The sequence below is a fragment of the Camelus ferus genome, chromosome 20 (genome assembly GCF_009834535.1).
Source record: "Camelus ferus isolate YT-003-E chromosome 20, BCGSAC_Cfer_1.0, whole genome shotgun sequence".
NCBI lineage: Eukaryota > Metazoa > Chordata > Mammalia > Artiodactyla > Camelidae > Camelus > Camelus ferus.
Window position 1 is genome coordinate 31,398,673 of NC_045715.1, and position 12,064 is coordinate 31,410,736.

General features: G+C 41.6%; 1 protein-coding gene across 1 annotated transcript; it reads right to left on the reverse strand.

Moving 5' to 3' along the window:
* Nucleotides 1-233: 233 nt before the first annotated feature.
* Nucleotides 234-11,697, reverse strand: ENPP5 (ectonucleotide pyrophosphatase/phosphodiesterase family member 5). The gene is made up of 4 exons (XM_032463191.1): nt 11,506-11,697; nt 8,488-9,351; nt 6,830-7,006; nt 234-2,809 (listed from the first exon to the last, which is right to left on the reverse strand). The coding sequence occupies exons 2-4, from the start codon at nt 9,314-9,316 to the stop codon at nt 2,373-2,375; spliced, it is 1,443 nt and encodes a 480-aa protein (XP_032319082.1). The 5' UTR covers nt 9,317-9,351; nt 11,506-11,697; the 3' UTR covers nt 234-2,372.
* Nucleotides 11,698-12,064: the final 367 nt, after the last annotated feature.

Here is a 12,064-nt window from a genome sequence, read left to right on the forward strand (position 1 = left end):
ACTACAAAATAGCTGACTGGAGGATGTTCAGCAACAATGTAAGTGTTTTGGGAGGGGGTGTGGAGCTCCATTCCTCTGACCTTCTCCAAATTCTCACAGGTAGGAAGACTAGCGAGTCTACATTTTATTTCTGTGTGCTGATTTGTGTTCACTACGTACAAAGTTTGACCACAGAGACATGCAGGTAAAAACCAAAGCCAACAAAGCGATCCCACGATGATTGAGGGACTAGATTTTCCCAGCAACATTTAAAATTTTATTTTCCTTCAGGTAAACTGTCCTGCTGATATTTTACAAGAAAGTATCTATAAATGAAAGAAGCCATTCGATCATCAAATCTTCATGTCCAAGTTTTAATGATTTCATCAACATCACAGAATTTACTTTCTTCTTACCACTATGGTAATAGCACCCTCTAAACTGAATTTACTGCAACAATTACTTGAAATGTACAGTTAGCACTTGAACAGTAATGCTTTTAGACCAATTTCATCTTTCAGTCATCAGATCGGCACCTCAATAATGCAGGTAGGTTCACACTACCAAGCAAGCCAGCACATAGTTTAAAACGTCTAATCCAGAGTGCAAACCTCTTGAGGAATTTGCTCTCTACCTGTTGAACTTCGCAGCTTTTTAATCTACGGTCCATTCTTAGTGATTCCATTCTGTCCCATTAAGATGCTGTGTAATGAAATGAGACTTAGGTGCTAACATTTTTTTATTGGTATTATCATTTAAATATCATTCATTCACCCAATTTTAGGAAGCACTTAAATTCAATTATATTTTTAACTATGCCACTTCTGTTCTTCACATCAAGTTTATCCTTTCTTTCTGGAAGGCATCGAACATTTTCCCTACTTATTAGCCAGTGGGTACATAAATATACGTAAGATCACAGTATTATCTATGAGCCAAGTGTCTATAAACTGGTTTCTAATTTCTCCAAGGAAAACTGTTCTTTCCAGGGCCTCCTTTTTCATTTAAGAAACTATAGGTAAAACCGCCCTCTCCCCACCCTGACTACTCAAGGGATCTAAAGCACAGTTTTACGTGGGGGATAAATGACAAATCCCACCCAGAAGGCAGAAGTCTTATTTGTGAACTTGGATTCACCTTTGTTTCCACCAAGCACTTGGTGAATGGATATTCAAATACTTGAGAAAACAAGACTATAAACCTCAACTCCTCTTGTTTCAATATTGTTACCTCTAAGAGTTGTTTCATTCCTCTGTGCCATCAGGGTGCCTTCAGCACTATTCTGGGAACGTTGTGAACACTAGTGGTTCTGCCTAATTTTTTTTTCCCCCAAGCTCCACACAGCTCTTTTCAGATGGCATGGCCTGCATTTTCCCTAGCAGAGTTTGTGCTCTCTGCAATTCAGGGAATTTCCAATGCTCAAATCTAAAAGATGCTTGTGCTGTTACTATAGGTTACCAGAAAGAAAACATTGGTCTTATCTAATTTGATTTTAATGTGATTACTAGTGATTTCATTTTTAAGGAAGCAAATAATCAAGAGAAAACATTGCTGAGACGGTGCCTGGCCCCTTTTAATCAGGCCAGTGCTGGCCTCCACAGGAAAGAAATGTATGTTCATGGTGTCTGATGATCAAAATCAGAGAAAAAGGACTAATCAGTAAATAGCAATAATGAATTTCATGACAGAAACAATATGGCTAGAATGAATCTGTCAGTATTTGAATCTCTTGAACCTTTTTTGGTGGGGGGTATAAAATGAAAACCCATGTCCTTTGGAAAGAAATATGACAAGGAGATCCCGCAGGTGCTCCCTGCCGTTGGGAATACATCTCTCCAAACGTCACTGTGCAGAGCTCATCATGTGGAATTTTCAACAGTTTTCACTTTCTTCATATTCTCCCAATTTAAGGAGATAGGCTTGTACAGTATTCAGGAATTCTCAGAAAATTCACTCTGAGCAAAGAATAACAAGTATCCTGGGACCTGGGTGCAAAAGGTCTTTTTTTCAACTGAGTGAGAAGACAAAATTGCTGATACAGTGCATTTCACATACAAGTACCCATTCCGAGAGTAAAGTGCAATATGAAATGTACTTCAAATAGTGCAAAATTGCTAATGCCAAGTCCAAATAAAGCAGGCGCTTAGCCAGAGCCTGAAGCCAGAGCGAATGACGGAAACGTACTTCCACGTCATTAATCCTTTGCAGGTGTGTGTATTTTGGTCCATGTGCGTGTAAGCATGAGAGTGAGAGTGTGACTGTGTGTGTGTGTGACTGCGCCTCTATATGTACACATCTGCTGAATGGTCTGTGCAAATATCTGAAGCTGGTTTCCTAGGATTTGAAACCTTTAAACACTGACATAACTATGCAATCTCCACATCAAAGTAGCATTAGGCTTGTAATAATGGTTGAGATATTTCAGCCTGAAAATCTGGTAGGACAGGTATCTGGCTGTGAATTAAATGTTTAATGAAAATTATGAAAAACACAATAACTATAATGCTACCAAGAGAGACCCCTAGGAAGTAAGCGTATGACGCCTCCTGCTCATTTTCCCCTGGTGGGACACGACCCTGGAGGAGTGGAGGGCTCTGCGTGTAAGGACCGTAAGGACCGGCTCTTGGGGCTGCTGCACTGAGCAGATCCTGGACGTTCCTGAGGGATCCGTTGTGGGGCATGGCCGTAACATTGAGGAGGTGGCAGAGCAGTGGGTACAGATCTGTGGAGTTCACGGCTTCTTTGGTGAAATTCTCTCGGAAGGCAGGGCCGTGGGCTAGAAATATGGGATGCATTTCTGCTAATTCATTATCATAGCCGTGGTTGCCCACTGTGGAGATAAAATGCATGAATGGGTCAGCCAACCCGATGGTCTTAAAACGGAAATAACTGTTGTATCGTCAAATTCTGAACTTAAATGCAAACTCTATCTAATGCAACTTTCAAAACAGAAGAATCTTTTACAAGCAATTTCTGCTGCTGTCAGCATCACGGTTTCATTTCAGGAAGTGAAAAGTCAGATGACCAGGAATCTTTCTCACAGGCCGACACAACCTTAAGCAACAGAGTTTAAAGACGTATAAAGAGCAAAGCGGAGCCACATCAGGGGAACTCGAAAGTGTTTGTTTTTCTGTTTGTTTGTTTGGTAGCAAGTAAACTAATATTCAGCAAATACTTAGATACCTACTATGTTCCAGTTACTGTTCTAAAGATAAACATGCTCTTAGTCATGAAGGCAGTAAATCCATAGCTATCAATAAAAGGGGAAAAATAATAAAGAAAACCAAAAGACACCACAAAAATCAAACCTCCAGTTACAGTTCCAATCCACTATTGAAAAATAAAAGTCAGGACTTGAGGGTAATGTCTTGCCTTTGGTGGTTCAGATCCAACCTAGCATTGTGTGCTTTAGTATGGCTACAAAAAAAAGGGTGAAAACTTTAGGAGTCTTCTGATTTATCAAGTCAGAAAAAGATACAAAATTGAAGGATGAAAACTCCTGCACAATAGAAGCTGCATTTTAAAGGCGTATGCGTCTAGCATACTGTCAGGGGACAGACAAAGCGAGGGAGCTACTGCTAAGATGACAACCAAAGAAACATGAAAGGCTTTATTTTGAAGGTGGTGAGAATGACCAGCAGATCAGTCCCTACTGTTTACACTTGCTATGGCAATACGCAGTGGGAACACAGCATTGCAAAAAAAGAAAATTCTAAATCAACTCCTCTGAAAGTCATCTCCTCAAAGGAATTCCAAATCTACTTTGCAAAATCCATCTAAAGAAGTCGTTCTAAATGCCAGGCTTCTTTTTGAGTTTATTCAAGTGGAAATAATGCTGGATTTATGAATTGCTGGGAGTCATCTGCCAGGGGACTGCTCTTCTAGTTCATTAATCAGTAGTAACATTGGTAAATGTGCCATTATGTGATCTGTAATTGATGGGATGATTGCTGGGCTCATTTCTATGAGAAGCCGGATCCAGACTTTCAGCCACAAAGGCAAAGATGACTCTTGCACATCACACTTCTTACTAGAAAATCAGATTTGAGATGAACTCATTATGACTTATGAAACCTCTCCCACGAACAGGGTTTTTTTTTTTTTGCAGTGGTAGCCCCTACCATAAAGGCTTAACCCAGCAGACAGTATTTAATAACAAATGCTTAGGGCAGTGGTCCTCCAACTTCAGTGTGTATGAGGCTCTGGGGATGTAGATACAGGCGAGAACATAGATTGCTGGGCTCTGCCCTCAGAGTTCCTAGTTCAGTAGGTCTAGGTTGGGCCCAAGAATCTGCATTTCTAACAAGCGCCCAGGAGATTTGGTTACTACTGGTCCCGGGAACACATTTGAGAACTCCTGCTTTTGGACATTAGGACTTGAATCCTCTTGTAGAACTCAGGCTGTGAAGGGCTGTAGTGGCCAGTACTTAATTATTTGTAAAATAAGACGACTGGATAAAGAAGATATGGTGTGTGTGTATACACACACGCGCGCGCACGCGCGCACACACACACACACACACACACACACACAATGGAATACTACTCAGCCATAAAAAAGAATAAAAGGATGCCATTTGCAGCAACATGGATGGACCTGGAGATCGTCATTCTAAGTGAAGTGGGCCGGAAAGAGAAAGAAAAATGCCATATGATATCACTTACATGTGGAATTTTTTTTTAAAAAAAAGGACACAAATGAACTACTTATTAGTTATAACTGAGATGGCTGATTTCTTGAATATGTGTAAGCACATTTGACTGTCCTTTATGATTGGATTACCACATTCTGTTGATTCTTGTTTTGTAGTTGGCTTTACTCCATTAAGTAACTATGTAAGTTTAAAAAGCTAAAGCTCTAAACTGTTCTTAGAAACAATGATCAGTACATATATGCAAACTAAAAAAAAATGTGCAGTATATTGTGCATATGTATTTACATGGAACATACTGTATATGTGCAGTCAAATTTTAACAATTCTACCTAATAAAACTGAAAAATGAAAAAAAGTAATTATTTTATAGATTTTTTTGTTGAATAAGTAATTACGTTGAACATAATGTTAACATCAAGCATTATTAACATTTTCTATCAAAAGTTGGTGTGACCAATCTATTATATAATTCACCAGACCAAAATTTCAAGAGAGCCCCTTAAATTTATGTCAACTTTAAAGTATAAATCTCCTCCGAGACAGCAATTCTTTTTTGAACAACCCTTCTAATAAAATAGCTATTTGCATAATACATGAAAATCTGAACATAAAAAGGTAGCAATTATTCTCATAGCCAAAGGAATTAATTTTAAAAGCCTTCTGAAAACAGTTCTCCTACCCTGATTAAATACTGGTTCAGATTACTATCTACATGTAGAACCTGTTTTAAGGACCGGAACCAGGTATTTGTACACATCTGCCGGTATGACTCACACATACTCTACAAACCTCACTGCCAGGCAATGGCTTTTCTCTTCACCAATCAGCATGATAGGAAGCCAGTTCTACCTAAGGGGATATTTTTGTAGATATCTGATACATATCAAGGATCAATGCCTAAAAGAGCATTTCTAGATGGTGTTGACACAATGTGGTTCCTTCAACACTCAAGGAACAGAAGGGAAGCAACTCTCAGTGACCTGGACTGGTGGTGCAAGCTAATACCGGTATCAGCCAGGAAAGCAGAATCCACGCCAGGCAGTACAAGAGAGGGGACTTTGTAAGTCCTTTAATAAGGAGCTCTTCATAAAACTGCTGAAGCTGAGAGGCAACCATGGGATGGCGAGGTTACCCAGCCAGTAGAACAGTGGGAACCTCAGGCCCCCAAGGCTGGAGGGACAGAAGGAAGAGGTGGTGTCCCCGGAGACCCAAAGCCAGTAGGAGCTGAAGCCAGAGAGAGAGTTGTCCAGAAGGAGCTGGGATCACAGAGGACACGAAGCTACTGTTAGAGAAACAGCCTGGGGCAGAGAGATTGGGGGACAAATACGCTGGCTTCTCCCAAACCCCCGCCTTCCACATTCCTGCCAGGGTCCAATATTGGCCAAATCTAACCGGCAACCCGTCTACAAAGTAGCCTAGGAAATTCAGTCTGTAGGGATCCATCACTGGTGATACAAAAAGCAGAACAGGAGCTTGAGAGTAAATATGCAAATAAACTTGAGTGAAATCCTGCGATAACTTTTCCATTTGACTAAGTTGTTAAAAGCTATGTAAGAAGGTAAATTTACACATTAATGATGGCAAGAAGCTACTTTGCATGCTTGAATTTGAAATGGGATTTCCAAGATATTTTCTAAATTTAGTCAGGGGAAATATTTCCCAAATTACATCGCTAGGTATTAATTACGAAAATATATGTCTGGATATATTTTTTATCCATGCCATCTGCACTTTTTTTTTTAGAAATGTTTCCAACATGACAAGCAAAGCTGGCCTATATTTGGTAGAACCAGAAGGGCAAAAGAAACTAGAAAAATAAAGGCAGCAAAGAAAACTAGAGATTAAATTTTTATGAAATCAGAATATAAAGCAGGTGCAGAAAAATGATTCAATTTCTAAATTTCAGTTATTTTTTCTCAGGAGCACGATGGTTAAAATTAGCAGTAATAGGTCACTGTGCATGTCTTTGGTCTGATGGCTTCAAGAGAAGTAAATGTTTCACTTTTAAGAGGTGACCTCATTTTAAAGCCCCAATAAATCTTTGTTTATTGGATCTTTATTTAACTATTGATGTATCGCACTCCCTAGTTATGTAATCAGTAAATAAACTGCTGAATAGAGCAGAAACAACTCCCATCTGGCCTCCACTTTAGCAAACAATGACAGGATGTAGAGAAACACTGTAATATACTCACACATAAAGTCATCTGACTTATTCCGTAAAATATACCACCCTTCGTCGGCCACTGCAATAATCGGCTGAATTCGACTGTTGTCCCTGTAATGCCATCTTTCCGGGATCTCTTCTCTTTTGTACACAGTAAGGTTAGGATGAGCGTGAGCTAGTGCTTCGTAGACTTCATCAAATTTACCTAAAAGGGAAGGAGGCAGAGAGGCACTCAGGACAGGACACTCACTGCGACCGTCAAAGAAACAGCCATGGCATCAGAGGTCCATCAACGCAGACATCTGAGCGAGCTCACCTTCACAAAACTTAGCCAGATGTTTTAGAAGCCCCACCCCCTTGCAGGAAATAATCTTGTAGGGGAAACTGAGAAATAATCTCCTCTTAAAGTAAATTCACCTGAAGAGAGGACATTTTATAGAACCGGACATCTCTAACCTCTAAAGACTTTAACACACGCGCACACACACACACACACACACACACACACACTCATTGGTGGCACTAAGTAAAATGTCTGGGCACTGCACACCCAAACAAAAGCAAAGGGCTAAGTTCTGGTAGTTCTGGTAGTTCTGAGGACAGAGATAGAGAATCTCTAGACAAGAACAATAAGTGAAGGGTGAGGGTTGGAAAAGGACAGACCAGACCAGCAAAGCAGCTTTAAAATGGAAACGTTCTTTAACGTTTCCTGGAGGTGTTGCCAAAGGACTCCTCGTGACTTCAAACGCAGTAAACCTGGACACTATCTTGAGTCCGTTTCTTGTTTTTCAAATTCCTTTGTTGCATGGGCATATTTTTAACATTCCCTGTGTCCTATGATCTCTTCATTCCCCTGCGAGGGATGTAAGTCTCATTGGTGAGTTATTCCACTTTTCAAAATCTGTTTTCTCATTTGGTACTGACTCTGACCCCAGGAGGTGATAAAACAGAAGTCAGAAGAGCAGGTCTGAGTCTTGTTCTGCACTGACTCTGTGACCTGGGGATTTTAAAACTTCTGAGCTCGTTCACCGATATTTAAAACAGAAATAATGAGGCTTCGAGGAGAGGTTTGTAACAAGTTCCAGGTATTGTTATTCCTTCCCCGACTTACAGGTAAGAAAACTAAATCTCAGGACCAGCAAAGCTCTCTCCTCTGATACCCCACCACTTCCCTATTGAGCAGGTTCTAACTAAGAATCCATCGAAGGCTTCAAGGCTTCTATAAAATCACTGTGGGAGGGTGGGGTATATAGCTCAGTGGCAGAGCGCGTGTTTAACATGCACGAGGTCCTGTGTTGAATTCCCAGTACCTCCCTTAAAAAGTAAATAAATGGAAATTAGTTTTTTTTAATAGAATAAAATCCCTGTAATTGCATGCATTTTGTATGTATCCTCCCAACTTAATTTTTCTGACAACAGAGGCTGTAGCTAGCGTTCATCATATCCGATGACTCCAAAATGGTTAAGTGGGACAATCATAGACAGAGAGCATCCGTTTCAATATTCTAGGAAAAAGTGAAAAATCAGACCCTGAGAAAAGAGAGCTTGTCTTCTCAAAGTCAAAGGATTAAATCCTGAATATTACCACAACGAAGGCAAGCACACTTGAAAGACACAGAAACAAAAATCCCAATTCAGTCGCACTGGGCACGCGCAGACCCAGCCCACCACAAAGTTCAGACTCACCTTCTTTGGGCAAGATGGCTGCTACTGGCGACTGGTCGACCAGGACATAGTAGTCTCTGTCCAGATACTGGTCAAGCTCTATGATCCGCTCCTCAGAACACTGCGTCATTCCATGATCACTTGTGATGATTAGGTTCAAAACGTCCCACAACTTTGCCTTTTTCAGCATTTGTATGAGATACCCTAACTTGCGGTCGACATCTGAAATGACAGGTCCCATGAGCGGACTGTCTGGTCCCAAATCGTGGGCGGTGTCATCAGGTTCTTCCCAATAGAGAAGACCAAGACTGATGGGCTCTTTCGATGTAAACCATTCGATAATTTTGGCAACTCTCTCTTCAAATGAAACGGACTCGTTGTAAGGCATGTAGTGAGTGGGAAAGCTGTTGTGTATTTTTACATCTGTTCCGGGCCACATGGCCGCACCACTAGTATGTCCTGCCCTCTGATTTGTGATCCATATTGGTGTCGCTTCTTCCCAAAACTCAGAATCATAAATATCCATGTGACCCAAGGAGAAAGATTTGTTCAGAATAGGATCAAACATGTCATTGGCAACAATACCATGATTCTCGGCAAAGAGGCCAGTTACCAAAGTATAATGGTTAGGGTAGGTCTTTGTTAGAAAAATATTAGTAACTTGCTTCACATGAACACCGTATTTCATCACATGGTGAAAATGGGGTGTTGGAACTCTATATAAGTAATCCCATCGGAATCCATCAAATGAAACTAGTAGAACCTTTTGCTGGTCTGGTTGGAGAGAAAATGTAATTGAAAGTGTGACTGCAGCAAGTACGAAGGACACCCAGAGACGTTTTGAAGTCATTTTCAAAGTTCTTGATCGGTTCAGTGTAAGAGAATCTGTATAAAAGGAAATAGAGAAATTAATAGCAATAATTTTGCTTTGTATACTTTACCCAAAATGGAGAGTGATGGTGCTTAGCAATCCCAGTTACAGCATAAATCACAGCCTGGAAGGATTACACTGCAGAACTTCACCTTAAACAAGAGACCTGGGGCTCCCTGTATAATAAAGCTAAGAAGTTTAGTTGCATTTAAAAACTGTTTTCGTTTCTAAGAATTTATCAAAACATTCCTCAAAGAAATTAAGTCAGCTCCTCAAATATCATTTTAAAATACGATATAATTTACATACAACTTTTCAGACATTTTCGAGTTGACTCAGACTTCTGACTCCTGGTCAGAAACTTTTGTATCACATCAAATACCTATGGACATATTTATTATTTTGGTTAGACGGACTATAGGAACCTATCAACAAAGAATTACCACTAGCAAGTCCAAAAACAATGCTTTTAAAAAGTATGTATGTACACCTCCATTTTTCAAAGCCAAGGCCTTATGTTTGGTTCATCATGGTGAGATATGTCACAAGAGAGAGAAAATAGATGAACTTGGTTCCCGAAGTCACATAAAATTTGTGACATTCAAATATATTCCTGAAATGTAACCTACACTCATTTATTAATAATCAAAGCCCAGCCTTCTTTAAATTAAACAATTAGCTTCTGAACTAAGTATAAATGGAAACGTAATTCTGAAATTTAGCCTTGACCTTCCTAATGTTAAAATTCATCAACATTTAATCTTATCAGCGATATGTGTAGGAAAGGGACTTCCTGGGATTAAAGAATCTCTTTGGATCAAGGTTGTTGTCCACCTGCCTCTCTTTCTAAAAAACTTATTCTATTCAAGAAAGCTATTAAGAGGCAATATGGATAAACAATCCAGATGTAAATTTTGTCAGTTCCTACAGAGTTTGCAAACAAACAAGAATCTTTTGTCCTCTCCTGCTGACTGTTCTTGTATGAAGGTATTTATAAGCCCACCAAAACCTGGATCTAAGGTTTTGTGCCAAGAAATTTCTTGAATTTGGCTTTTGACATCTTCCTAATTTGAACAATCTGAATATGCTGAAGACATTTTAAAACCTCAAGAAATGGGCCCTGTCTTAAGAGCCTCACTATATCATAGGTGCTGGTAAATAAAAACTGCTTGGCATGCTTTGCTTTCAGGTGCAATAATTCTGTTTTATTTGCTTTTTAACCACGATTTCACCATCCCTAGAACATTACTTGAACTGAAATTGTTTTAAGTATTGGTCTCCAGACAATGGTTCAAAAATTAAAAATTATTTCTCAAATAGCAATAAAGTTTCCAATTCTGGAAGAAACATTAAAAATCAGTTCCAATAAGAGACTGCAAATATATTTACTAACATTTCTGGCTGAGGATAGTGATTCCTGCCTCCCTCTTTCTCTCTTCTTCACCTTCCTAACACAAGCAAGGATACTTTGAACCAAATATGATTTAAGGCTAAAAAAAAGAATCAATTACAAGAAACACCTGATTCTCCTCTCATTTAGTAAATTAATTCAGCAGCTGTAGTAAGCAGGAAAGACAGCTTTCCCGAGACGAAGGAAGATAAACGAAGCCGAAGGAAGATAAACGAAGCCGAAGTGTTGCCTCAAGGTTAGGAATGTTTGATAAGAATCAACATTATCACATCGATGACATAAAGCAATAAACAGAGAGCTGGGGGGTGAAAGAAATCTGTTTTCTTTCTTTTCCGTGCACAAAACGCTGCACGGTGCAGTGGAATCCCCAGTTCTGGGTCCGGATTTCACTGGGCTGCTTTCCAGGTCCTCCTCCCCTCCCCCACATACATCCCTGTTAATCTGGAGGGAAGGGGCACCGAGAAACGTGACGAGGGAAAGTGAAGGACGCGTTGGTGTGTGTAGAGGGATGAGACGTCCAGAGGAGGGTGATGCATCGCCCCATCTTCCCCACCGGGATACTATCCTAGCTCTGGGGAGGGTCTCGGCGCAGGGTACATTCCCAATTCGCAGAACTCCCGCCTATCAAGGCCGGCAGAGGCCCTAAGGGCGCTGTGCATGTGTGCAGTGGAAACTGGGGGTGGGGAGGTAGTTTGGGGGCCCACCGGAGGCATGTGGGTCCCCGAGAGGCCAGCTGCCCAGTCCCCCGGACTCCTACCTTCATCCGCTCCATCCGCATCGGCTTGGGGCAGTGGGAGGAAGGGTCCGGAGGGTCTCCCTCCCGCAGACCGGGGGCAATAGCTGGGAGGCGGTAGGAGCAAGAGGAGTCCCCGTAAGCCGCGGCCGGTAACCTGCACGCCGCTTCGACGGAGAGCACCTGACCAGCACCGCCTCCCCCCAGCAGGCCCCGCCTCTTGGCTCCCATTGGGTACGGTGGGATAGTTACCGCCGGGGTTGCAGAGCGAAAGCCGGGCTCCCGGGAGTCGCTGCCCCGCCTGTCAATCAGCGGGAGCGGGGCGGGCGCTGCCGAGTTCCGAGGCGGGATGAGGCGGAAGCCCTGGGAGCAAAGGGGGTTGCAGACCGGGCCTGGAGGCCCGAGGGGCGGCGAGGCGAAGACGCCGGGCGCTCGCTGAGGTCCTGTCTGCCAAGTCACCAACCTCTGCACTGTGCCGTAACTTTGACGGACAGTTGTGCTGTAGTGAGTGATGCAGAGAGATCATAGCGCGCTGCCCCAGTGGTTAGTGAGCTTCAGCACCCAGGTGTTTTTGTTAAAAGTT

Bases quoted from the DNA above. Each gene is read 5' to 3' on its own strand.
- ENPP5 (XM_032463191.1), bottom strand. From the start codon at position 9,316: ATGACTTCAAAACGTCTCTGGGTGTCCTTCGTACTTGCTGCAGTCACA. The intron at 7,007-8,487 runs GTGAGTCTGAAC...CTTCCCTTTTAG, and splicing joins AGCCATCTTGCCCAAAGAAG to GTAAATTTGATGAAGTCTAC. The intron at 2,810-6,829 runs GTGAGTATATTA...TTATCTCCACAG, and splicing joins TAAGTCAGATGACTTTATGT to TGGGCAACCACGGCTATGAT.